Source organism: Salmo salar, chromosome ssa09 (genome assembly GCF_905237065.1).
Source record: "Salmo salar chromosome ssa09, Ssal_v3.1, whole genome shotgun sequence".
Taxonomy (NCBI): Eukaryota; Metazoa; Chordata; class Actinopteri; order Salmoniformes; family Salmonidae; genus Salmo; species Salmo salar.
The window spans coordinates 28,890,385-28,915,047 of NC_059450.1; the positions used below are offsets into that span (position 1 = coordinate 28,890,385).

General features: G+C 42.0%; 2 protein-coding genes across 5 annotated transcripts; one reads left to right on the plus strand and one right to left on the minus strand.

Annotated features, from left to right (window-relative positions):
* Positions 1–1,169: 1,169 nt before the first annotated feature.
* On the plus strand, positions 1,170–3,439 carry LOC106611161 (uncharacterized). Its single transcript, XM_045723566.1, has 3 exons — positions 1,170–2,255; positions 2,425–2,483; positions 2,937–3,439. Exons 1-3 carry the CDS (start codon positions 1,719–1,721, stop codon positions 3,037–3,039), a joined length of 699 nt encoding a protein of 232 aa, XP_045579522.1. The 5' UTR covers positions 1,170–1,718; the 3' UTR covers positions 3,040–3,439.
* Positions 3,440–9,458: 6,019 nt separating this feature from the next.
* LOC106611162 (uncharacterized) lies at positions 9,459–23,901 on the minus strand. 4 transcript variants are annotated; one of them, XM_045723563.1, is made up of 8 exons: positions 23,837–23,901; positions 23,668–23,743; positions 22,197–22,338; positions 12,214–12,373; positions 11,965–12,034; positions 11,737–11,850; positions 11,344–11,433; positions 9,459–11,223 (listed from the first exon to the last, which is right to left on the minus strand). In XM_045723563.1, the coding sequence occupies exons 3-8, from the start codon at positions 22,328–22,330 to the stop codon at positions 10,313–10,315; spliced, it is 1,479 nt and encodes a 492-aa protein (XP_045579519.1). In that variant the 5' UTR covers positions 22,331–22,338; positions 23,668–23,743; positions 23,837–23,901; the 3' UTR covers positions 9,459–10,312. The 4 variants fall into 4 exon arrangements, with proteins under 4 accessions (XP_045579519.1, XP_045579520.1, XP_045579521.1 ...); XM_045723564.1 differs by having other exon boundaries at positions 22,197–22,335; positions 23,837–23,883; XM_045723565.1 differs by having other exon boundaries at positions 12,307–12,373; positions 23,668–23,895.
* Between the last annotated feature and the right edge of the window lie 762 nt (positions 23,902–24,663).

The following is a 24,663-nucleotide window of genomic DNA, read 5'->3' on the forward strand; positions in this document are numbered from 1 at the left end:
AGGAATGTTAGATAGGCAACCATATGAATCCTCTCTGTGACATTCCAGGCCGGGTGCAAAGTCTGGAAAGGATACTGTTTTATGTCACACTTGTGATAATGCATCTATGTTCTTTAACTTTCTCATGTGAAGAAAACGCCCAACATTTTCTTTATTGGATTCCGAACAGATGAGAACCCAGCAAAAGGCCTCTAGGCCAGGTGTCTTTGACTTGGTAGCTCTCCAGCATGAGCAGATTGCATAGTCTGGAGAGAGAGAGAGAGAGAGAGAGAGAGAGAGAGAGAGAGAGAGAGAGAGAGAGAGAGAGAGAGAGAGAGAGAGAGAGAGAGAGAGAGAGAGAGAGAGAGAGAGAGAGAGAGAGAGAGAGAGAGAGAGAGAGAGAGAGAGAGAGAGAGAGAGAGAGAGAGAGAGAGAGAGAGAGAGAGAGAGAGAGAGAGAGAGAGAGAGAGAGAGAGAGAGAGAGAGAGAGAGAGAGAGAGAGAGAGAGAGAGAGAAAACAACTCCAAACAATGACTTATTGAGGAATCTCCGGGAAGCCTGTTATGTTGGAATGTAATGCCCCTCTCTTGTGTGGCTCAGCACTGGACCTCTAATCACTCAATATAGGGTCTCTGAGTCTCTTATACACACTACTGATCTGTGACAGAGGCTCACATCCTTTGTGTACTGTCCTCACTTGCCTCAATAAAACCTATTAGTCAAACACAGACAGGTAATGCTGCTGTCAAGACATGGCCAAGATATATCAAACTAATTGCTCCATTCTTTTTGTCACTAATCATCCCCATTTTATTGTGTTCCGAGTTAGGAAAAGAGTCAGGACCAGTGGTTGGTAGCATCTGTTTGGCTATAGCTTACTCTTAGCTCATGCCGTTCAGTTACATGGACTTTTCTCATGTCACGTTTTCTACTGCAACTCATTTGATCAAGATATACATTTTTCTTTTGAAGTTTTGGAATAAAACAATCAATTGCTTCAGAATTGTTTATAAGCCAATTTAGAGGTGAGGTTATCTACTTCGCTGTTGGCTATTTAGAAAAGTTGGAACAAATATTTAAAAGGAGGGGTTTTATCCAACTGGAATTTTCTAACTGTGCGGTATCTTACTTGTCCTCTATACAACGTGATGGAGAGGGAGGAGTTTTCGGTCTCCTCGCCATAGGATTGTAAGCGGTTGTTATTGAGCGTCTCGGTCCAGTCTAGCTGTTCTCATCCGGACACCCATGAGACTCAGGCAGGCACCGTAAAAGCTTTACAGTGGGCTAGAAGGCTATCTACAGAACTTCTGATGGTGACGACACTCGGCGGGGCAATTGTAGGATTGTAAACAGTGCGCTTTTAGACAGTGTTCTTAAATGGATGGAGACGTCATGGACCTCAGAGGAACACAATAACATTTGGAAAGTTTCACCAAATGCCCTCTTGGTACTCAGATGACTTTTTAATCTAGGCGGCAATTCTGATTTCGTTTTCACATTTTCAGATTTCGTTTTTTTTTATGATTCCATTGTGCCACAGAGAGAATGACCGCTTTCACCCCGTGCATAAATTAACTGAATTATTGTACGAGCTACTGCGTGGAGACAAGTTAATGTTTAACTTCTGAGTTCTTAGATTTCTTGGTGGGGGGCCAACGCGAACTGGAAATGGGAGCGTGCCTTTGCTGTGCCTTGTAAGTTTTTACAGCCTGGTGCCAAGGGACAACAACAACAACAACATGGGTAGCGGTAGTAGTCGAGGAAAGAAGGTTGCTCCTTCCAGTGTCAACGAGATAAACTCATTCAGAAGAGATGACAACACAGTCCACGTTTTGAAAGAGGAAAGACACTTGTTCAAACCATTGAAAATAACCAAATCTACGAATTTAAGTCAGTCACGAAATAGAGCGCAACACGACTGCCACAGTGAAGGACACGATTCTGAATTTTCCGTAGAGGATGATGACATTGATGTGGAACTGAATCGAGTTCTACAGGAATATGACAATCGGGAATTGCGTTCCAAGAGGAAAACGTATCAAACGAAACCTTTCATCAGGTCTAATACATATGGGTTATGTCATTCCAGTCGAGTCCACAATGAAAGCGTTTTCAATTCAACCCCACACTGGCAGAGTTCTGAATTGTCGGAGGGGAGTGGGGCATGTTGTCCAGATAACGGTTCTGTTGGAGTCAAGGACAAGAAAGGCATCCCAGTCTTCAACCAGTTTTGCAAAAATACACAAATTCAGTTCTCAAGCGGCGCTCAGGAAAATGTAAGAATATTATTTTATCTAATTCTGGTCAGTTGTGATGGACAAGGATAATCAAATTGACAGCATGTTGATCTACGATTTCCTGTTTTAAAATTACTTGTGCATGTTTTAAGTTATCTGCAAACTCTATATTGTTTTCTGCCAACTCTGTTGTCAAAACTCTTAACAGGACTTGTTGACAACGGGGTCAGCTTGTGTGGAGTCAGTGCCTCGAGCAGAAACAGACTCGTAAGTAGCCTATCCTGCTCTTTCATAAATTATTCATTTTTAGCTCAGTGTCGCACACACACGATTTCTGTAGTAACTGAAGATCGGGCAAGATCAAATTCACCTTGAGCATATCAAAATACCAAGCCATTGTGCTTTGGGCAGATCAGATTAGTTCCACGTCTGCAAACAACTTGTTTTATTGTGGCTCATTTATTTATATTCTTTACAACATGGAAATATGCTGTAAATAAAGACCGTAATAACATATCTAATTGTAAATGTAAATAATTTGGAAATAGACCGTGGCTATATAGATATGGCCTTTATGCCGTACTGATTGAGCCCATTTGCGCATCAGAATTTGGTCCACAGTTTCATTCAACCTATTTCTTTAGGCTATGTCTGAAACCCTCTCTGCCAGTTATTTTATTGTTCTTACAATTATTGAGATATCTATCGGTTCCTCCCCAGAGTCCTGGACGATGGCAATGGCCCCTCTCTCTCCATGCCTGTTATTCTGTACGATGGATCAGAAGTGGACCTGATGGAGACCATAGAGAGAGAGTTTAGTTGACCTCACAGGAGAGACTAAAATAGCAGGATAACTTTTTAACCAAATATTTGTTTTTTGAATGAATGAATGGTGGATGTGCATAATGATGGAGGAATTCAGATATGATGCCATTGTTTTAGCACTACCCACAGATTAAGTAACTGGCCAGTATTTCCAAATGTATATGAAATAGGACCTATAATTAACTACAATAGGAATTTAATAATTTTCCTTAAAAAAACTGGCAATTAAGTATGTTAAAAAGCAGTTTTTCTGTGTTGGAATGGTGTTGGCGTACTCCAACAACAGAATGGTGTGGGCGTATACCATTCATTAAAAATGTTAAGGCGAGTAGACTGCTGATTGCCCAGCTGACATCTTCCTCTATGAGGAAATAGCAACAAAATAAATGTAAACGGTCTGTTTGAGGTGGTTTTTTTCCCAATTTATGCTTTGGCCAAAAATAAGAGTATAGAATGAGTGAACAACATTATTTGAGTTAAGAGAATATTAACTTTTAAAAGTGAGATTTCCACAGGATAGTTACTTTAAACTAGGATATGTGACATGGTTCAATGTGCCACTAAATCAGCACAATCTACTTTTTAGTTTTTTCCAATTGCCGCCATCTTGGAGCTACAATCGGGATCAAGTTTACTGTGCTAAAGCAGATACAAAAAAAGAGTAATAGAGACCATTATACAATATAGCAAACTCTTTTATGCATGTCCACTATTGATCAAATCAAATTTTATTTTTCACATGTTTCATAAAAACAGCAATGCAGAGAGAAAAATCGAGAAAAAAAATATATATATTTAACACAAGGAATAAATACACAGTGAGTGATGATAACTTGGCTACATACATGGGGTACCAGTACTGAGTCGATGTGCAGGGGTACGAGGTAATTGAGGTAGATATGTACAGTTCATATAGGTAGGGTCAGTGTTTTATTCGAGACTGAGTCAAGACCGAGACCAGAAAAATGACAGTACAATTCAAGACCATGATTGTAATTGTGTAAAATCGGCACCATAATACAAGTTAAAAATGTCCAGTAATTCTGTGTTCCTATTTCAGAAGAACATATGGATTCTTTAGAACAGGGATTCGTAAACTTTTTCAGCCTGGGACCGAAATGAGAAATGCTGTGTTTTCCTGGGACCCAAACTTATGAAAACATGCCCCCTTTTCGAGATCCTAAGTGAGATTTGTTTGGGGCGGGCACCCCACCTCACGGGCAAACATTTTTAGTGGCCCTTCTCTTGACTGCATAGAGAAAAAAGTTTTAAAGTTAATTTCCAGCAATTCTACACATTCGGCAATTGGGAGAGAAAATGCTGCAGTGTTAAAGCACGTGTTCTGCACGTCTGAACATTTTGCCATGAGAGGGAGAAAGCATTTAGAAATTTTATAAAACATTTCATGCAATTCTACTCATTTTGCCATGTGGCAGAGATAAGAAAATTGCATTTTTAAAGCTAATTTCCTGCAATTCTACACATTGGGCCATGACTTATGCCTTGTTAATATAATATCTGAGTGAGAGTGACTAACAAAATCAATGTGGGCCCCCAGTAGGTCAGGGCCCATGGGCACATGCCCTGCTTGTCCGGTCGGTATTCGTCCATGAAAGCTACAAGTTTAGATAGCTGGCTAGACTAACTTACCAATCTAAAAATTGTTAGCTGAGATGGCTAATTGAGTGACAAACATAAAAAGAGAAAAGCTGCTGATGCACAACCAAATTTCAAAATTTCACCTTGTGTATTCTACTATTCTACATGAAATGTGTGGTCCTTTGTAGCTCAGTTGGTAGAGCATGGGGCTTGTAAGGGTAGGCAGTTCAATTCCCAGGACCACCCATAGATAAAATGTATGCACCCATGACTGTGAGTCACTTTGGATAAAGGCTTCTGCTAAATGGCATATTTTCTAACTCTCAACAGTAATTTGAGACCCTGACTCCCTACTAATAAAAAAAAACAACTGCAACCCATACTTTAAGAAAGGCTGCTTTAGACATTCAGAATGGTGAAAAAATGCCTGCTGAGTGCAAATAGGGAGCCACTCTACAAATCATCACTAACCCAAACAGATCTATAATAGATAAAAATACAACTTCCTCCGGTCTCCCCTTACTAATAGTGAGGACACAACTTTAAATCATTCCCCCCACTCTTCCCTACCAGCGAATTAAGGAAGTTCTGACGAGCGCGACAAAGTTTGAGGATATTTTTCAACAAAAGTTAAGGACAGTAATGTTACGAGTAAAGTAGGAAGCCCTGGTTTCGATAGGTGATAAGATATTGTCATAAAAGGGGTGTGGATATTTGGCCTGGCAAAGCGGCTTTATGCGCTGACTGAATGGGAGCCGAAATTCTGAAGGTTTTACTCTACTGGTCTCGTCTGGTCTCAGGAAGAAATTACAAGTCCTCATTGTCCGAGACCAAGTCAAGACCGAATAAATAAGTATCAGACACAGAGATTAGACGAAGAGACTCAATATCTGGTCTTGAGTACTACAACACTGGGTAGGGGTAAAGTGACTATAGGCAAAAGGATAAATAATAAACAGTAGCAGCAGCGTATGTGATGAGTCAAAAGAGCAAAAAGGGTGAATGAAGATAGTCCGGGTAGCTATTTGGTTAACTAATTATCAGTCCTATGGCTTGGAGGTAGAAGCTGTTCAGGGTACTGTTGGTTACAGACTTGGTGCATCTGTACCGCTTGCTGTGCGGTAGCAGGGAGAACAGCCTATGACATGGGTGTCTGGAGTCTTTGACAATTTTTAGGGCCTTCCTTTGACACCGCCTGGTATAGAGGTCCTGAATGGCAGGGAGCTCGGCCTCAGTGATGTACTGGGTCGTACGCATTGCTCTCTGTAGCGCCTTGCGGTCAGATGCCAAACAGTTGCCATACCAAGTGGTGATGCAGCCAATCAAGATGCTCTCAATGGTGTAGCTGTGGGACTTTTAGAGGATCTGAGGGCCCATGCCAAATATTTTCAGCCTCCTGAGATCGAAGAGGCATTGTCGTGCCTTCTCCACGACTGTTGGTGTGTGTGAACCATGTTAATTAATTCTTTAGTGATGTGGGCACAGAGGAACTTTAAGCTCTTGATTAGTGCCATATTGACGCAGATTTATATATATATATATATACACACACACTGTACCAGTCAAAGGTTTGGACACACCTAATCATTCAAAGGTTTTTCTTTAATTGTACTATTTTATACATTGTAGAATAATAGTGAAGACATCAAAACTATGAAATAACACATATGGAATCATGTAGTAAAAATGTGCAGCACTCTATCACTCTCCTTCTTGGTCAAATAGCCCTTACACAGCCTGGAGGTGTGTTTTGGGTCATTGTCCTGTTGATAAACAAATGATAGTCCCACTAAGCGCAAACCAGATGGGATGGCGTATTGCTGCAGAATGCTGCGGTAGCCATGATGGTTGTGTGCCTTGAATTCTAAATAAATCACATACAGTCACTAGCAAAGCACCTCCACACCATCACACCTCCTCGTCCATGCTTCACGATGGGAACCACACATGCGGAGATCATCCGTTTACCTACTCCACATCTCACAAAGACACGGCAGTTGGAAACAAAAAAAATCACATTTGGACTCATCAGACCAAAGGACAGATTTCCACCATTCTAATATGCATTGCTCATGTTTCTTGGCCCAAGCAAGTCTCTTCTTGTTATTGGTGTCCTTTAGTAGTGGTTTCTTTGCAGCAATTAGACCAGGAAGGCCAGATTCACTCAGTTTCCTCTTAACAGTTGATGTTGAGATGTGTCTGTTACTTTATTTGGGCTGAAATCTGAGGTGCAGTTAACTCTAATGAACCTACCCTCTGCAGAATAGGTAACTGGGTCTTCCTTTCCTGTGGCGGTCCTCATGAAAGCCTGTTTCATCAAAGCGCTTGATGGTTTTTGTGACTGCACTTGAAGAAAGTTGTTGACATTTCCCGGATTGACTGACCTTCATGTCTTAAAGTAATAATGGACTGTCATTTCTCTTTGCTTATTTGAGCTGTTCTTACCATAATATGTACTTGGTCTTTTATCAAATAGGGCTAACACAGCTGATTGGCTCAAACGCATTAAGAAGGAAAGAAATTCCACAAATTAACTTTTAACAAGGCACACCTGTTAATTGAAATGCATTCCAGGTGACTACCTCATGAAGCTGGTTGAGAGAATGCCAAGAGTGTGCAAAGCTGTCATCAAGGCAAAGGGTGGCTACTTTGAAGAATCTCAAATATAAACAAATCAAAATATATTTTAACACTTTTTTGGTTACTACAAGATTCCATGTGTTATTTCATAGTTTTGATGTTTTCACTATTATTCTACAATTTAGAGAAGAAAAACCCTTGAATGAGTAGGTGTGTGCAAACTTTTGACTGGTACTGTATATATAAATAAATTAAATACTGCATTTGCAGCACCATGCAGGGCTACAGACACCAACCAATCTAATAAACTATTAATTATCTCCATGGATATGTCTGTCAATGGGTAATAGACAGAATCATCCAGTGGTCTATTCCAATGTGGGATTCAACATCGTGTCAGCCCACAAAATTGCTGCAGAAACAATTCGGTCTTACAAAACATTTGGCATTGAGCAATGTCCTTGTAGTTTTGTAGTCTTAATGTTGCGAATTTCAAAGTCTGGCATTCTCTGGATTTATGGTGTTTTCAAAACAACTGGGAACTCGGAAACAAACAAGGCCGAATCATGATGACGTCATTGATCTTCAAGTCGTAGCTCTAGAAAGAGGCCGGATTTACTATTCTGAGTTGGATGACCGTTCAAAATGTATTTTCCCAGTCGGAGCTTGTTTATTCCGATTTCCCAGTCTAGAGTAAAACAGCTCAAAGACCACTTATTTCAACAAGGCTTATGGGCATGCTATAATAGTTGAGCGAAAGGCATGTTTTTCTCTCAATGCCTACTTTTAAAAGGTATGTGCTAGGGATGTGTATTTAAGTTTAATTTCCTGACCATAGTTCTTGCGGTGTTCCCACCCTTCTGAGGAAGGGTGGGGACAGTATCCAGCAGGATTTAGAGGGGCTGAATGTGACACATTCTTTGGCATCTCACTTTCCACTGACAGAGAGAAATCCAGTAAGAGATAGTGAGTTGTACTTCCCCACTGTGGTGAGAAAAGTTAATTGCATCTGCACACAGAAGCACTTAAACAATATTTTGAATTGGAATTCTGATACATGTGTTTAATTTCAAATTAAATAGTTGGAATGAATGAGGTACAGATTTGCAATGTGGTATTGTAATGGTGTATTACATCTGTCCTCTTGTATTTCATTCTGCTCAGCCTATATGTTCTAATAATGACAATAGACATTTTACAACACTGAATTAATATTTGTTTTATATTGTACGTAAATTCTAAATGATTGGTTTTACCCCTCACCTGTAAAGCTTTGAATAAATAAATGGAAATGCCAACTTGCCCACTATTTACTAAAACTACATACTGTGTACTAATAGTACAACATACTATTTACAATGTACTGTTTAGTAAAAATGTATGCAGTAAGCAACAAATATCAACATACCACTCAGCCATACTGAAAAGGCATCATCTAATGCTCAAACGCGTTTGTTCCCTGCTATTTATACATTTTTGTAGAGCGGGTCCCCTATTCTGATTATCAGCTGTTGTCAAATACTTGTGTGAAAAGACAATTATCTTCCTCAATAGTGTGCAGCAAATTCATAGAGCTAGTTAGAGGACACAACAATGTATCTGTCCCATTATGGCGTCTGTAAGAGCATGGGCAGCACCATTGAGGACATCTCCATTTTAAAGTAGTACATTTTAGTACAGTTGGTAAACAAACTGAAAGGTTGCATACTGCCATCCGGAGTGTGTTGTCTGAACAGGTATAAAGCCAAGGTTGGCGATTTACTGCCCCTACAGTTATGTAATGTTTGTGCACAAGTATAATTCATTGGCTGATCTATCCTTGGACCTGGATGGAATTATTTTAGCCTTCCTTAACCCATAGTAAGTCCCATCCAGTTAACTACTTCAAAATGGTGAAAGTCCTCAATGCCCATGATAAAACAAGTTTTTGGCCACTGGAGTCCTCTGTCATTCTCTATGCGCAAATTCTACTTGATTTAAAGCCAAAATTAGTATGACATCCTTGCACTTAAAGCATACTACATTTTCTAAATGACACATACTATAAAACATTTTTGCATACCCAAAAAGCCTTCTATTTAAGTATGGGTATTCGGACACACCCATAATGTTGTCCATTTAATTTGTTGATATACATTATTTATTAAGAATGCACCACTATTGTCATTAAAGTATAATGTTTGTAATTCTAGAGAGGGAGAGAATCTTAAGTGGACCAAGTTGAATGAATCTCAAAGAAACCTGTAACTCAATGATTTATTACTGTGTAATTGCCACTTCACACTGTAATGTGTTAGTAAATACAAACATAAAGCCTACTCTGGAACATGTTAGGTGACCCAGTTCTACTCTGGGCTTAGGGTCCTTCCTTATGGAATATGTAGCATAGCATTGTACGGAGTTCAATGCAAAGCTAATGAAAGGACTGGAAATAGTGTATATGAAGGATAGGACAGTGAGATACCCGTCTCATATGAGATCGTATAAGATATGTACTGGGTACAACCCTTATCTTCATCATCTGAGACATGTTCCACCAGAAATGACACAGTTGAGTCTATATAAATATAATTGATGACGTAACACACATTTGAAGTCTTATGAGATATTCTACAATGATCATCCCTCCATCTCTCCACTTCTCTCTGGTAATGGAGGTGAAAATCCCTCCGGTTCCTCGTCCTCCGATGGAAGCACAGGTGGTGGGGTGGTACTTTTACTAAGCTTCTTTCTCACTCTAGCGTACATTGGATTCCACCCCGTCACAGAAACCCTCCTCTGCCACTGAGAGAGGGCTTGTAAGGTCAAGCCCTTCTCCTGGCTCTGTGACTGTGGTTCTTATTGGCTCATCGTCAGGCAGTGTGGTTGCGCTCAATTTATGGACCAGTTCAGCAATGGTTTCATACGCAGGGGTTATCTGATCCCCTGGCTCTGTGACTGTGGTTGTGATAGGGTCATCGTCAGGCAGTGTGGTTGCACTCGAATCCTGGACCAGTTCAGCTATAGTATCATAGCCTGGGCTTTCCAGGTCCGCTGGCTCGGTGACTGTGGTTGTGTCATCGTCAGAATGTGTGGTGGAGTTATGGACCAGTTCAGCTATGGTTTGAGAGCCTGGGGTTGCCAGGTCCACTTCCAGAGGGTTCATCAGGATTGGGCTCCCCAATGATCTCATAGGTACGCTGAGGTTGGACACACAGACAAAGCCCCTGGTTCTGGTCCTCACCCTCCACATGAACCTCTACTTCAAGCTGAGGGTTAAAGCTGGAGCTGAACTCCGCAGGGTTCTCCAGGAGGTCAATGTCATTCATGATGGGGAATTCCACAGGTGCAAGGCTGTCCACAATGGGGACATCTATGATGGGAGCATCCAGCTCCAGGGTGTCAAGAATATTTATGATGGGGGTATCTGGAGTGTCAAGGTCATTGATGACAGGGATGTCCACAGGTTCAAGGCTGTTTACAATAAGAGCGTCCAGCACCAGTGTGTCAAGACTGTTGATGACTGGGGCATCCAGGTTCTCTAAGCCAACTGGAGCATTCAGGATATCAAGGTCATTCATGACAGTGGCATCTGCATGTTCAACAGGTTCAAGGCTGCTCACGATGGGTGCATCCACAATTGGGGCTTGCAGAGGTTCAAGGCTGTTCACAATGGTGACATCCATGATGGGGAGATCCACGATGGGGGCTTCCACAGATTCAAAACTACTCACGATGTGGACATTCACATTGGGGACTTCCACAGGTTCAAGAATGCTCACGATGGGGACAACCAGAGGTTCAAGGATGGGGACAGCAACAGGTTTAAGGCTGCTCATGATGGGGACCTCCACAATGGGGACATCAACAGGTTCAAAACTGCTCACGATTGTGGCATCTAGGGTGTCCTCTGAATAGACAGGTGGGGATAAAGATTCAAGGGGGGTGTCGACTTCCACCATGACAATGGGGGCTGGGATAAAGTGGAGCTCAGGTGTGAAGTTCAGGACATCACTCAGGTCACCTACAAGGTGAGAGAAGTAGTAAATAATTGAGAAGTTTCACTTAACCTGAAGCTTGGCCAAAGAGAGATTGAGCCCCATTAGTTTGAGGAAATGCACACGGATGATTTGAGATTGCCTACCAATGTCGACGGTTGCTGGAGGCGAAGGAGATATAATCGTCATGACCATGGGGGTTCTGTTGGCAATCTGCAAGGCACTTGGAGAATCACCTGCAGGGCATCAATAGACACCTGTTAAACTCACCCACTACACTTGTGCTATGTCCCAATAATATCTAGCTTATTCTAAAAATGTTCAGTTGTTCTACTTCCCACAAATCTAATAGAATTGGATTGGTGGAGGCAAGGGAGTTTATATCAATATTTCTTATGCCAGTAATTTCCTTTCAAGTCGGTGAAGGGAAGTGAACATGTTGGGAGGTAGGAGAGATTGGGACGCAACCAGACACATGTAAGAAATACGGAGGGAGAGAAACTTAGAGAGAGTGAAACAGAGATTGGTGAAGGTAGCACCTTGATCAGGTGCCTCCCTGTGGCTCCTCCAGGGTTTCAACCAGGTGACATCCTGCTCAGCAGGAGGCTGATCCGGTACACCAATGACACTGTCCTCAGGTCTGGGACTGAAATCTAACCAAGGAGGAGATGAAAACCGAACACACACTGTAAAACTACCATTTCTCCTCTCTGCTCGTTGTAATTACTTAACACCTGAAAAAAAAGTGGAACAGTTGGGTTTCCCACCACTCTCATCTTTTCTGATGTCATTGATCATTGGGTTCTCCCTGGCGGCCAGGGCATCTTCTAGCTTCACCTGTCAATCAAATATCATCATCAGCAAATGACATCACAGCTATACTGGGTTCAGAATAACCCATCTCTCACCACTGGTCTCTAGACAAAGTACTCACAAAATGATTCCATCCATTGCATCCCTCCCTTCACCCCCTTGAACCCTTCTACTCATTCCTTGCTTCCTACGTATCTCCCTACCTCCAATCTAACCGACTTCTGAGCGCCCACCCCAAGTGTAACCCTGGTCAGGACATAGCTGTCATCATTGTTGTTGCCCGTCCCATCTCTCACCACTCTGACCAGCTGTGACTGGGTTCTGTCCACCTCCTCACCACCATCCCGGAGCGTAAAGGAATGCCTGTGGAACAACACAAACTAGAGAATCAGAACTTGTACAAGAAATATCTACCAATGCTTACAGTACGCTTAGCCAGCAGCATACCACCCTGTATCCCAGTGCTGGCCTGCCTCTGAAGGTAGGCAGGGTCGGTCCCTGGATGGGGGACCAGATGCTGCTGGAAGTGGTGTTGGAGGACCAGTAGGAGGCACTATCCCCTCTAGCCTAAGAAGATCCCAATGCCCCAGGGTAGTGAAGGGGACATTGCACATTCATCTTTCGGATGGGACGTTAAACGTGTATCCTAACTCTCTGTGGTCATTAAAAATCTCATGGCACGAGTAGGGCTGTTAACCTCGGTGTTCTGGCAAAATTTCCAACCTGGTCGCATTTCCATAATAGCCACCTAATAATCCTACTCATTACTAATCGGCATATATCACTCCTCACCTCTCCACCATACTAACTGATGTGTGGTGAACGTTCTGCTTCTACAAAGCTACACACACACGGAAAGTATTTAGATCCCTTGACTTTTTACACATTTTATTACGTTACAGCCTTATTCTAAAACCGATAAAAAAATATATAAAATCCTCAAAACACACACACACACACACACACACACACACACACAATAATGACAAAGCAAAAACAAGTTAAGAATTTTTTGCCAATGTATTAAAAGCAACATTTTAAGTATATAACATTTACATAAGTATTCAGACCCTTTACTCAGAACTTTGTTGAAGCACTTTTGGCAGCGATTACAGCCTCAAATCTTGTATAATGCTACAAGCTTGGCACACCTGTATTTGGGGAGTTTCTCCCATTCTTCTCCGCAGATCCTCTCAAGCTCTGTCAGGATGGATGGGAAGCGTCGATGCACAGCCATTTTCAGGTCTCTCCAGAGATGTTCAAATCGGGTTCAAGTCCAGGATCTGGCTGGGCCACTCAAGGACATTCTGAGACTGGTCCTGAAGCCACTCCTGCATTGTCTTGGCTGTGTGCTTAGGGTAATTGTCCTGTTGGAAGGTGAACCTTTGCCCTAGTCTGAGGTCTTGAGCAGTATTTCATCCCATATCTCTGTACTTTACTCCGTTCATTTTTCCCCTCGATCCTGACTAGTCTCCCAGTCCCTGCCGCTGAACAACTTCCCCACAGCATGATGCTGCCCAACATGCTTCACTTTAAGGATGTGCCAGGTATCCTCCAGACGTGACACTTGGCCTTCAGGCCAAAGTGTTCAATCTTGTTTTCATCAGACCAGCTCATCTTGTTTCTCATGGTCTGAGAGTCTTAATGTAATTTTGGCAAACTCCAAAATGGGCTGTCATGTGCCTTTTACTGAGGAGTGGCTTCCGTCTGGCTACTCTACCATAAAAGGCATGACTGGTGGAGTGCTGCAGAGATGTTTGTCCTTCTGTAAGGTTCTCCCAACTCTACAGTTGAACTCTAGAGCTCTGTCAGAGTAACCCTTCAGTTCTTGGTCACCTCCCTGACCAAGGCCCTTCTCCCCCGCTTGCTCGGTTTGGGCGGGCAGCCAGATTTAGGAAGAGTCTTGGTGGTTCCAAACTTCTTCCAATTAAGAATGATGGAGGCCACTGTGTTTTTGGGGACCTTCAATGCTCCAGACATTTTTTGGTACCCTTCCCCAGATCTGTGCCTCGACACAATCCTGTCTCGGAGCTCTACGGACAATTCCTTCGACCTTATGGCTTGGTTTTTGCTCTGACATGCACTGTCAACTGTGGGACCTTGAATAGACAGGTGTGAGCCTTTCCAAATCATGTCCAATCAGTTTAATTTAACACAGGTGAACTCCAATCAAGTTATAGAAACATCAAGGATGATCAATGGAAACAGGATGCAACTGAGCTCAGTTTCACGTCTCATAGCAAAGGGTCTGAATACTTATGTAAATAAGGTTTGTTTTATTTTTAATACATTTGCAAAAATTTCTTAAAGCCCGTTTTCGCTTTGTCATTATGGGGTACTGTATGTAAATTGTGAGGAACATGTATTTAATCCATTTTAGAATAAGACTAACGTAACAAAATATGGATAAAGTCAAGGGGTCTGAATACTTTCCGAATACACTGTAGTTCCATACATTTTTGCAGCTGGTACTGGGGGACCTTCAAATGAGTTTTGGGAAACCTGTGGGCATCCTAGAGCAAAGCAACTGACATACATCTTTCCACAGATGGGGTCATGTTAGTGTGTAGCCAAAACTGTTTAGATGCTACAGGAAGTTGGCAGATCGGCTGTGCCAACTTCAGACAAGTCCCAAGACGCTTGTGGGGGTTGTAGAGCAAAACAGAACACGATTGTGTTCATGAGAGTCTCATTGGTCCATAGATGGGTCATAATTAGTAAGCCAAATTGGACGCTACAGACATTGTGAGAAGACTGATTTTTGGGATGTCTCATGGTCTGACAAACACCGCTGTAGCTCTGTTACCGCAGATGCGGAAGTGCGACAGGCGCATGCAGTGGACTGAGATGTATCCAATGCAAAAAAAAAATCATCTAGCTTAAACTGACAGATTTTTATTACTATGCTAATTAGATTTCCGCAAGGGCATCGACCTTAGGGCGTTAAAGAGCAACTTCTCCTAAAAATCAACTTCTCATTTAGAAAACAGCCTTTGGTATCGGTATTTACACTGACTACAACGTGTAAATAGGATCATTTTGGTCATAAAGTCAGTCTAATGCAAAGCAGAGTTGTGTGAGACTTCACAACATAAATGGGGTCAGTTCGGGATAGTCAGTAAATTACACATGGGACAATGTTAAAATTCCAATAGCTCAAAATTACTTAACCTCAAACCAACTAAATTGTATTAATTCATATACCAATACTGAAAGCATTTAATGAGAAAACTAAAAAAAGTGCGCAACTTGAACATTGTGTAATTTATTGACAGTCCCTAACTAGCCCAGAGACACCCACAAACCACACCAAAGTTTTTTTTTTTAAACTCGATTTAACTAGGCAAGTCAGTTAAGAACAAATTCTTATTTACAATGACGGCCTACCGGGGAACAGTGGGTTAACTACCTTGTTCAAGGGCAGAACGACAGATTTTTACCTTGTCAGCTCAGGTTACTGGCCCAACACTCTAACCACTACTGTAGGCTACAGTACCTGCCACCCCGAAACAAACTCCTGTTTGAATTCAGTCATGGCCGCTATAATTTGTTAATGAACCAAATCTAAACGACACCAAATCAGGAAGTGCAATTGCCTTGTAAAAAGGTCCAATGCAGTCGTTCTTAATATCAAATAATTTCTGGGTTACAATTATGTACATTCCAGTGATTGTTTTCAATTAAACTGGAAAAGAAATGAAAAACAAAAACAGCTTCTTAGCAAAGAGTAATTTCTCAAGCAAGAATTTAGTCAGGAATGTCTGGGAGTGGTGTGAGTGGGGAGGGGAAAACTGAAAACTAGCTGTATTGGCAGAGAGGTTTGGATCTCTTTCTTATTGGTCTACTAACTCATTTACCACCACATTTACCACCACAAAACAGGCTGAAATTCGTGTGGTCTTATTAAAACTGCTCTTGCACTAAATGGGAATTATCATAATTTTCACAGTACTATTCCAACCTCAGTGTTGAAATACACTGCTCAAAAAAAATAAAGGGAACACTAAAATTACACATCCTAGATCTGAATGAATGAAATAATCTTATCAAATACTTTTTTCTTTACATAGTTGAATGTGCTGACAACAAAATCACACAAAAATAATCAATGGAAATCCAATTTATCAACCAGTGGAGGTCTGGATTTGAAGTCACTCAAAATTAAAGTGGAAAACCACACTACAGGCTGATCCAACTTTGATGTAATGTCCTTAAAACAAGTCAAAATGAGGCTCAGTAGTGTGTGTGGCCTCCACGTGCCTGTATGACCTCCCTACAACGCCTGGGCATGCTCCTGATGAGGTGGCGGATGGTCTCCTGAGGGATCTCCTCCCAGACCTGGACTAAAGCATCCGCCAACTCCTGGACAGTCTGTGGTGCAACGTGGCGTTGGTGGATGGAGCGAGACATGATGTCCCAGATGTGCTCAATTGGATTCAGGTCTGGGGAACGGGCGGGCCAGTCCATAGCATCAATGCCTTCCTCTTGCAGGAACTGCTGACACACTCCAGCCACATGAGGTCTAGCATTGTCTTGCATTAGGAGGAACCCAGGGCCAACCGCACCAGCATATGGTCTCACAAGGGGTCTGAGGATCTCATCTCGGTACCTAATGGCAGTCAGGCTACCTCTGGCAAGCACATGGAGGGCTGTGCGGCCCCCCAAAGAAATGCCACCCCACACCATGACTGACCCACCGCCAAACCGGTCATGCTGGAGGATGTTGCAGACAGCAGAACGTTCTCCACGGCGTCTCCAGACTCTGTCACGTCTGTCACATGTGCTCAGTGTGAACCTGCTTTCATCTGTGAAGAGCACAGGGCACCAGTGGCGAATTTGCCAATCTTGGTGTTCTCTGGCAAATGCCAAACGTCCTGCACGGTGTTCGGCTGTAAGCACAACCCCCACCTGTGGACGTCGGGCCCTCATACCATCCTCATGGAGTCTGTTTCTGACCGTTTGAGCAGACATGCACATTTGTGGCCTGCTGGAGGTCATTTTGCAGGGCTCTGGCAGTGCTCCTCCTGCTCCTCCTTGCACAAAGGCGGAGGTAGCGGTCCTGCTGCTGGGTTGTTGCCCTCCTACGGCCTCCTCCACATCTCCTGATGTACTGGCCTGTCTCCTGGTAGCGCCTCCATGCTCTGGACACTACGCTGACAGACACAGCAAACCTTCTTGCCACAGCTCGCATTGATGTGCCATCCTGGATGAGCTGCACTACCTGAGCCACTTGTGTGGGTTGCAGACTCCGTCTCATGCTACCACTAGAGTGAAAGCACCGCCAGCATTCAAAAAAGTGACCAAAACATCAGCCAGGAAGCATAGGAACTGAGAAGTGGTCTGTGGTTACCACCTGCAGAACCACTCCTTTATTGGGGGTGTCTTGCTAATTGCCTATAATGTCCACCTGTTGTCTATTTCATTTGCACAACAGCATGTGAAATGTATTGCCAATCAGTGTTGCTTCCTAAGTGGACAGTTTGATTTCACAGAAGTGTGATTGACTTGGAGTTACATTGTGTTGTTTAATGTTCCCTTTATTTTTTTGAGCAGTGTATATAGAAAAACACAGGAAAATTACCTTGACGACTGCACTGGGCCTTTAAGACTCCATAATGCTCAACAACTGTGGGAGGCATTGAGTCAACATGGGCCAGCATCCCTGTGGAATGCTTGACACCTTGTAGAGTCCATGCCCCAACGAAGAGGCTATTTTGAGATCAAAAGTGGGTGCAACTCAGTATTAGGAAGGTGTTCCTAATTTTTGTTCACTCAGTGTATTGTTGAACATAAAAATACTCTACAGAAGTGGTCAAACTCTTTTGAGTCAAGATTACTTTTGCAGTCAAAAAGCAAGTCTAACTTTGATAACATAGATCAGTTGGTGTAGCACTTGCAGGGCACAGCTGAGCATAAATTGTAATAATTCCCTTTGTTACAGGACTGCTGGTACACTACATGACCAAAACTATGTGGTCACCTGCCTGTCGAACATCTCATTCCAAAATCATGGGCATTCATATGAAGTTGGTCCCCCCTTTGCTGCTATAACAGCCTCCAGTCTTCTGGGAAGGCTTTCATCTAAAATGTTGGAACACTGAAAACAAGTCCCCGCAACATTCATCCACAAGAGCATTAGTGAGGTTGGGCACTGATGTTTGGCGATTGCCCTGGCTCGCAGTCGGCATTCCAATTCATCCCAAAGGTGTTCGATGGGGTTGAGGTCAGGCCAGTCAAGTTTTTCCACACTAAACTCGACAAACCATTTCTGTATGGACCTCACCTTTGTGCACGGGGGCATTGTCATGCTGAAACAGGAAAGGGCCTTCCCCAAATTGTTGCCACAAAGTTGGAAACACAGAATCGTCTAGAATGTCATTGTACACTGTGGCGAAATCCTGCACGGAGCCGTCACCGTGCGCTGCCACTAAGAAAGCATCAGCAGTAAGGAAGGAGGAAATAAAGAGCTCTTTCAGCTCTCTGGGGAGGAGCTCTTGGTTGGCGCGACAGTTTGTGTGTGCTATGCTGCAGATGTCCTTGTTGATTTTCAGCGTGTGTAGTTTATAAAGTATTTAACTCAATCATCGGTGTGACCGCTCTAGGTCGTGGTTGTATCGCATGGATTAGTAGCAACATTGTTGCGAAGCTTTGACATACAAACCATCGGACGGTCAGACAGGACAACTACAAGCCTGAAGACCACAGCTAAACTCTCTCTTGCCCTCTCTCTTTCTTCCCTCTATCGTTCCAGTGCTTTACACTGCAGTAGACTTTCTACTTTTTCAGCTGCACTTCCCATTGATGTTCATTTGAGCTGGACTATTATTGCCCTGCCAGAAGTGTTTGGGTGAACATTTTAGTTAAAAGGGAGGTTGCTTGCAAGTTGTGTATTGTTATTTGAACTGTATTGAGGTGGTGTGTACTAATGACATGTGGCCGAGAAGATTGTGGACATTTAAGGCCTTTGTTTTGTCTATGAACACCCCCCACATTCATACCCTCTGCACTCCTCCACTGGAAGATAATACAGATTATTGCAAATCCTCTGATGACTGGGTTCTTTCTTGTAAATTGTTTCTATGAAGTTGCTGTTCATTTGCTCTGCCATTATTATTATTGTATGAGGTATTCTTGGTGGGGTTACCCCTGTGCTGTGATGTGGGTATTATAGCCAGTGGAGAGAATACACCCCCTATCTGGTAAACAGGCTACACTCTAGGCAGTCTCTTCTGCTGATGTGTGTGGGTCTGGTAGTGGTACTCTCGCTATTCTACTCTTTTACTTTCGGCATGGTTAATACCTGCCTGGCGCCCGAACAAAATCTCTCTTTACCCCTCTCTAATAAATACCGCTACAACTGTAGCATTAAGATTTCCCTTCACTGGAACTAAGGGGCCTAGTCCGAACCATGATTTGTCCATTGGACTGCCAGATGGTGAAGCAAGATTCATCACTCCAGAGAACGCGTTTCCACTGCTCCAGAGTCCAATGGCGGCGAGCTTTACACCACCCATCCGACACTTGGCATTGCACATAGTGATCTTAGGCTTGTGTGCGGCTGCTTGGTCATAGAAACCCATTACATGAAGCTCCTGATGAACAGTTCTTGAGCTGACGATGCTTCCAGAGGCAGTTTGGAACTCAGTAGTGAGTGTTGCAAGCGAGGACAGACGATTTTTACAGGCTACGCGCTTCAGCACTCGGCAGTCCCATTCTGTGAGCTTGTGAGACCCACTTCACAGCTGTTGCGCCTAGACATTTCCACTTCACAATAACAGCACTTACAGTTGACCGGGGCATCTCTAGCAGGGTAGCAATTTGACAAAGACTTGTTGGAAAGGTGGCATCCTAAGACAGTGCCACGTTGAAAGTCACTGAGCTCTTCAGCAAGGCCGATCTACTACCAATGCTTCCCTATGGAGATTGCATGACTGTGTGCTCAATGTTATACACCTGCCAGCAACGGGTGTGGCTAAAATAGACGAATTCACTAATTTTAAGGGGTGTCCACATAGCGTAAGTACCTGTCGCTGATTATCATGGTGCTTTCCAGACAACTAGGAATTTGGAAAAATATTATGATATCAGTGAACTTCAGGTCGGAAAGAGCTCTAGAAAGGTGCCAGAGTTTCCGAGTTGGATGACAGTTCAAAACAATGTTTCTCAGTTGTATTTAAAAACATTTTCCCGAGTACTCCGTTGTCTTGAACTCACTGAAGTTGGAAGTCTGAGATTTCTGAGTTCCCAGTTGTTTTGAACACAGCATTAGTCTCAGCAGAAAGAGGGCAGCAGAGGATCTGCCTCTCACGGTCCCACTCTCTCCTTCCTTTCCTCCAGCAAGGCTGACCAGAAAGAGGGGACACAGTCTTCCACCTGATGGCGAATCTCCAGTCGCACCACATCTGCCTCAGGAACAAATTCATGTTGTTCCTATGACCAGATAGTGAAATATTCCTCTAAAATAGACAGGACTAGCTGCTAATAATAATAATAATAATAATAATAAAACCGCAGGGCTATCAGCTACTCATTCATTGCAGCTGCAGCGCGAGCAGAAGTAGAGAGAAGCTTGTTTTATGTTTTGTAGTAGTGTTGAATAAAAAGTGTTGACAGTGTTGAATAAAACTTAGACATGAACTCACTCAAAAACAGCAGCTCTTTGCTGTATTATTTGAGTCTCTAGTCATGAAATCTATCATAGGCTAGTATCAAACTTTGCTGTGGCCGGGGTCATGGAGCTATACGTAGGCACAGTGATAACTAAAAGTAGCAGAGATCACACTCTGGAACTTTGATATGTAAAGTATATTATGTTCAACAATATTGAATTTTATATTATATCAATTTATATTTTCAATATTCATGATTATATTTTTATATTCATAAATGCATGTAAGAAATGTTATGGAAATCAATACTACTCATATTACAGAGAAAGCGGTAAAGCGTCATGTGATACCAACTTTTGCTTTGTAGCACCTACAGATTAAACATTATGGAGTTTTAAAGGAAGCCTGGGTTAGGCTAAAATGTCATAAATATGCCGACTTTGATTAATTATTTCTCAATTATGCTTCCAGATACAAATGGCAAATGCAGGTCAACAATCCTTCCACCAAAGGACCCTTCTATGGATATAATTTAGTGAAATGGTCTTTGTTTGACAGTTTCGTGAGGAATGACCCATTAGTCTGATTGAACAGTTTGAACTGTTGCACTGACACTATCAAATCATTGGAGACATGCATGGAATGCAGTGTTTGAAGGTATGTGTATTCTCTCCCAGTACAAAAAAATAAATATGAAATGTATGCATTCACTACTGTAAGTGGCTCTGGATAAGAGCGTCTGCTAAATGACTAAAATGTAAAAATGTCTCTCGCTCAATTTTTTTTTTCTTTCTTTCAGACAATGAGTGACCTACTGGTGGCATCAACATATACACTTTACATTATGTACATTATGTGAAATGTGTTGTCTCGTGATGTATCGCCAGAGCGATTCCTGGAGTGTGTGTGAGCATATTAGTGCATGCATTAGAGATATAGATAGGTTTATGATTATCTAGAAGACAAAACCACTCAATATGGCATTGAAAGACTGTCACCATCAGGTGTAGAGCATCAGGAGGCTGCTGAGGGGAAGATGGCTCGTAATAATGGCTGGAACGGTGCAAATGGAATGGCATCAAACGTGAACAAAAATGTGTTTGATACCATTCCCAAGATTCCACTCATTACCACGAGCCGGTCCTCCTCAGTTCACCCCTGGGGAGGACGCGTACTCCTGCAGTGTAGAGTATGTCATGATACTCCTGCAGTGTAGAGTATGTCATGATATTGATCAAGCACACATTGATAATGATCCATAAGTACCCAGTGAGCATTCCTACATATACATTACTTTTCTAGTCATGGTTTACATGTAAAACCACTCTCGCCATAGCCACAGTGGGTAGGAGAAAGTGTTCTGTTATTTTAACCTGAGTCTATCATGTTCTGTAGGGAGGGGTGAACTGGTTGTAGCCTGGAGCACTGAACTCCATGCATGTTTCATTCATACATTAACCTACACCTCATACCTGTAATCCTGCCATGTATGGTCATATACTCAGGCATCAAATACTCTCTCTTATGCAACAAAATAAGTTATGTTCCTTTAGAATGCAAAATAGTTGATCACTGACCTTCTACAGTTAGTGCAGAGGGCGAGGATGATGGAGAGGAGGAGGAAGAGCAGAGAGAACACGACGAAATCTGAAGAGAATGACCCCAACCCTGGAACTGCCCATGGCCCCATGACCTCTCTCACCTGCACCATGGCAACTGCTGTTTTAGGGGGACACGTTAGTGAGCGAGGTGGAGAGAAAGTGGGTAGGTGAATACATGCTTTCATGTGCTTGGTTGAAAGACAAGCATTTCATCTACTGAAATAAGTGTTTAGTTTGTGTATAGTTGGATTGATTGTCAATATGGACACATTTATGGTTACATGATCAAAGAAAAGTTGCCAGAGCAGAGTACACATTTGTACACAGGATTTAGCTACACCCTACCCATGTACAGTTTGCACATAATATTATTAAAGTAATGTTTAGAGTTCTTTGTATATTCACAATGTTGACTAAATTCTCATTGGGTGATTCCTTACGAAGCTATATGACAAAAAGACCATGTTTTGAGGATTTTCAAAAAATGTAATCCAAGAATGGTTCTTTGGATGAAGGATTGTTGACATATCTAAAAGCATAATTAAGAAATAATAAAAGCTGGTATATTTCCGACATCTGGCCTAACCCAGGCTTCCTTTAAAACTCGATAATGTTTCACCTGTAGCTGCTACAAAGCAAAAATTGGTGTCATGTGAAGATTTACCTCTTGCTCTAATATGAGTAGTATTTTGATTTCAATACATTTCCTTACAGTAAGTTATGAATATTGAAAATTATAAACATAATATTTAAAAAAAATATGATGGCTTATTTTTCAATAAATTGTTGAACATAATATACTCTACAGGCATTTCAAAATTACGGATACAAATGTTAATTATTTTTTCAAAAGGAAAACGTAAGAGTGACAGACTTGTTTTGCCCTAGTTTAGTAAGGAATCACCCTATTGTCATGTAAAACCCAGCTCTGTCTGCACCCATATCTACTTTAAGGAGGTGTTGGCTGATTGCTTATGCATTTGAGGGTGAGAGCCTGCTTAGCCCCTCACAGTAGATGGTAAGACAGCAAAAACATTGCCATGATTTTAAACAAAATAGTGAGGGATTTATATTGCTGGCAGTAATCAGCACCAATATTTCAACAAAAAGAAAGAAAATGGGCTTAAAATAATAAATGTGCACATGAAAAAACAAATATTTAAAAAAAAATATTAAATAAATTATTACCACCTCCCGGACCACATCACTTACTGATGATTAAGTAAGAGTAGCTGACTTTTCCAATCACTTACTGCACTTGCTCAATCAATGATTGTGATAGCAGCAAAAAGTGTGTCTGTAGGTAAATGCAGTTATCAACGAGTGTGCAAAACATTCTAATCAAAGTAAAACAAATTGAAATGGTGATAAACACATGTTCATTATATACATGGCTTCTACAGATTGTTACAAACTAAGCTACAGTATTTCATACAAAATAGCTTACCTTGTGATTCACAGGGATAACGTGTTGATTGTTACAATCCAATCAAACGCATAACCCAAGGCCATCTGTCAACATCCTGTGTCCAATAGCAGAAAGAAAAATACTCAGTTAACATTCAGATCAAATAAACATCTGACAACTGATATCATTAAGATTGTTTATATTCTACCATTCCAAGTGTGACCTAATGTCAGTTCCATTATGTGTTCTCTGAAACACTTTCACCTGGTGGGAGGGGTCTCACTGCCAATCAATAACCCATTGATTTGAGCCAATCAAAATGGGATGCTGTTCATTGAAACACATTTTTATAGGATGATACAAAAGCCAGTGCTCATAAAAATTAGGGCGCTCGTTTTACTCCTCGCTCTGTACCTGGGGTGTATTCACTAGGAACAGAACAGAAACAGAACAAAATGGGGAAGGGCCTACATGTATTTGTAAAATAGAACGTTTTTGTTGTAAAACACAACTATTTAACAGTTTGGACTAATGATTACACCCCTGATGCAAACAATCACAAAATCCAAACAGTATATTGCAGATAAATATTGAAATAATATTGAAATGTAACATTTTCGTCCATGTAACCCATGAGCAAACACTGTAATCCTTACACACACACCATGCATGCTTGCACAAAGGAACAGGTTGTTTCGGCCACACCAGAAAACTCACACTTCAAAGAACAGTGTTAATGAACAGGTATTCCCTGACACCTAAAGCTTTGACTGTAGCCTACGGCAATCTTACAATTCACAATGTGACCGTGCCACTGTATCGAAACAGAATTCTCCCTCCTCGAAAGCCAGCCAGCTTACTCATTGACAGCCTTGAACACACAGGACAGAGGGCAAATACTGAACAATACTGGCATTTGTACGTGTTAAAGGGACATGACTAACTTTCACTGTACAGACTGAAGGCTGTAATCCTGAAACACACCATCTTTCTCTCGCTCTCTTTCATTCATCTCTTTCAAGAGGCTCTTGTTTT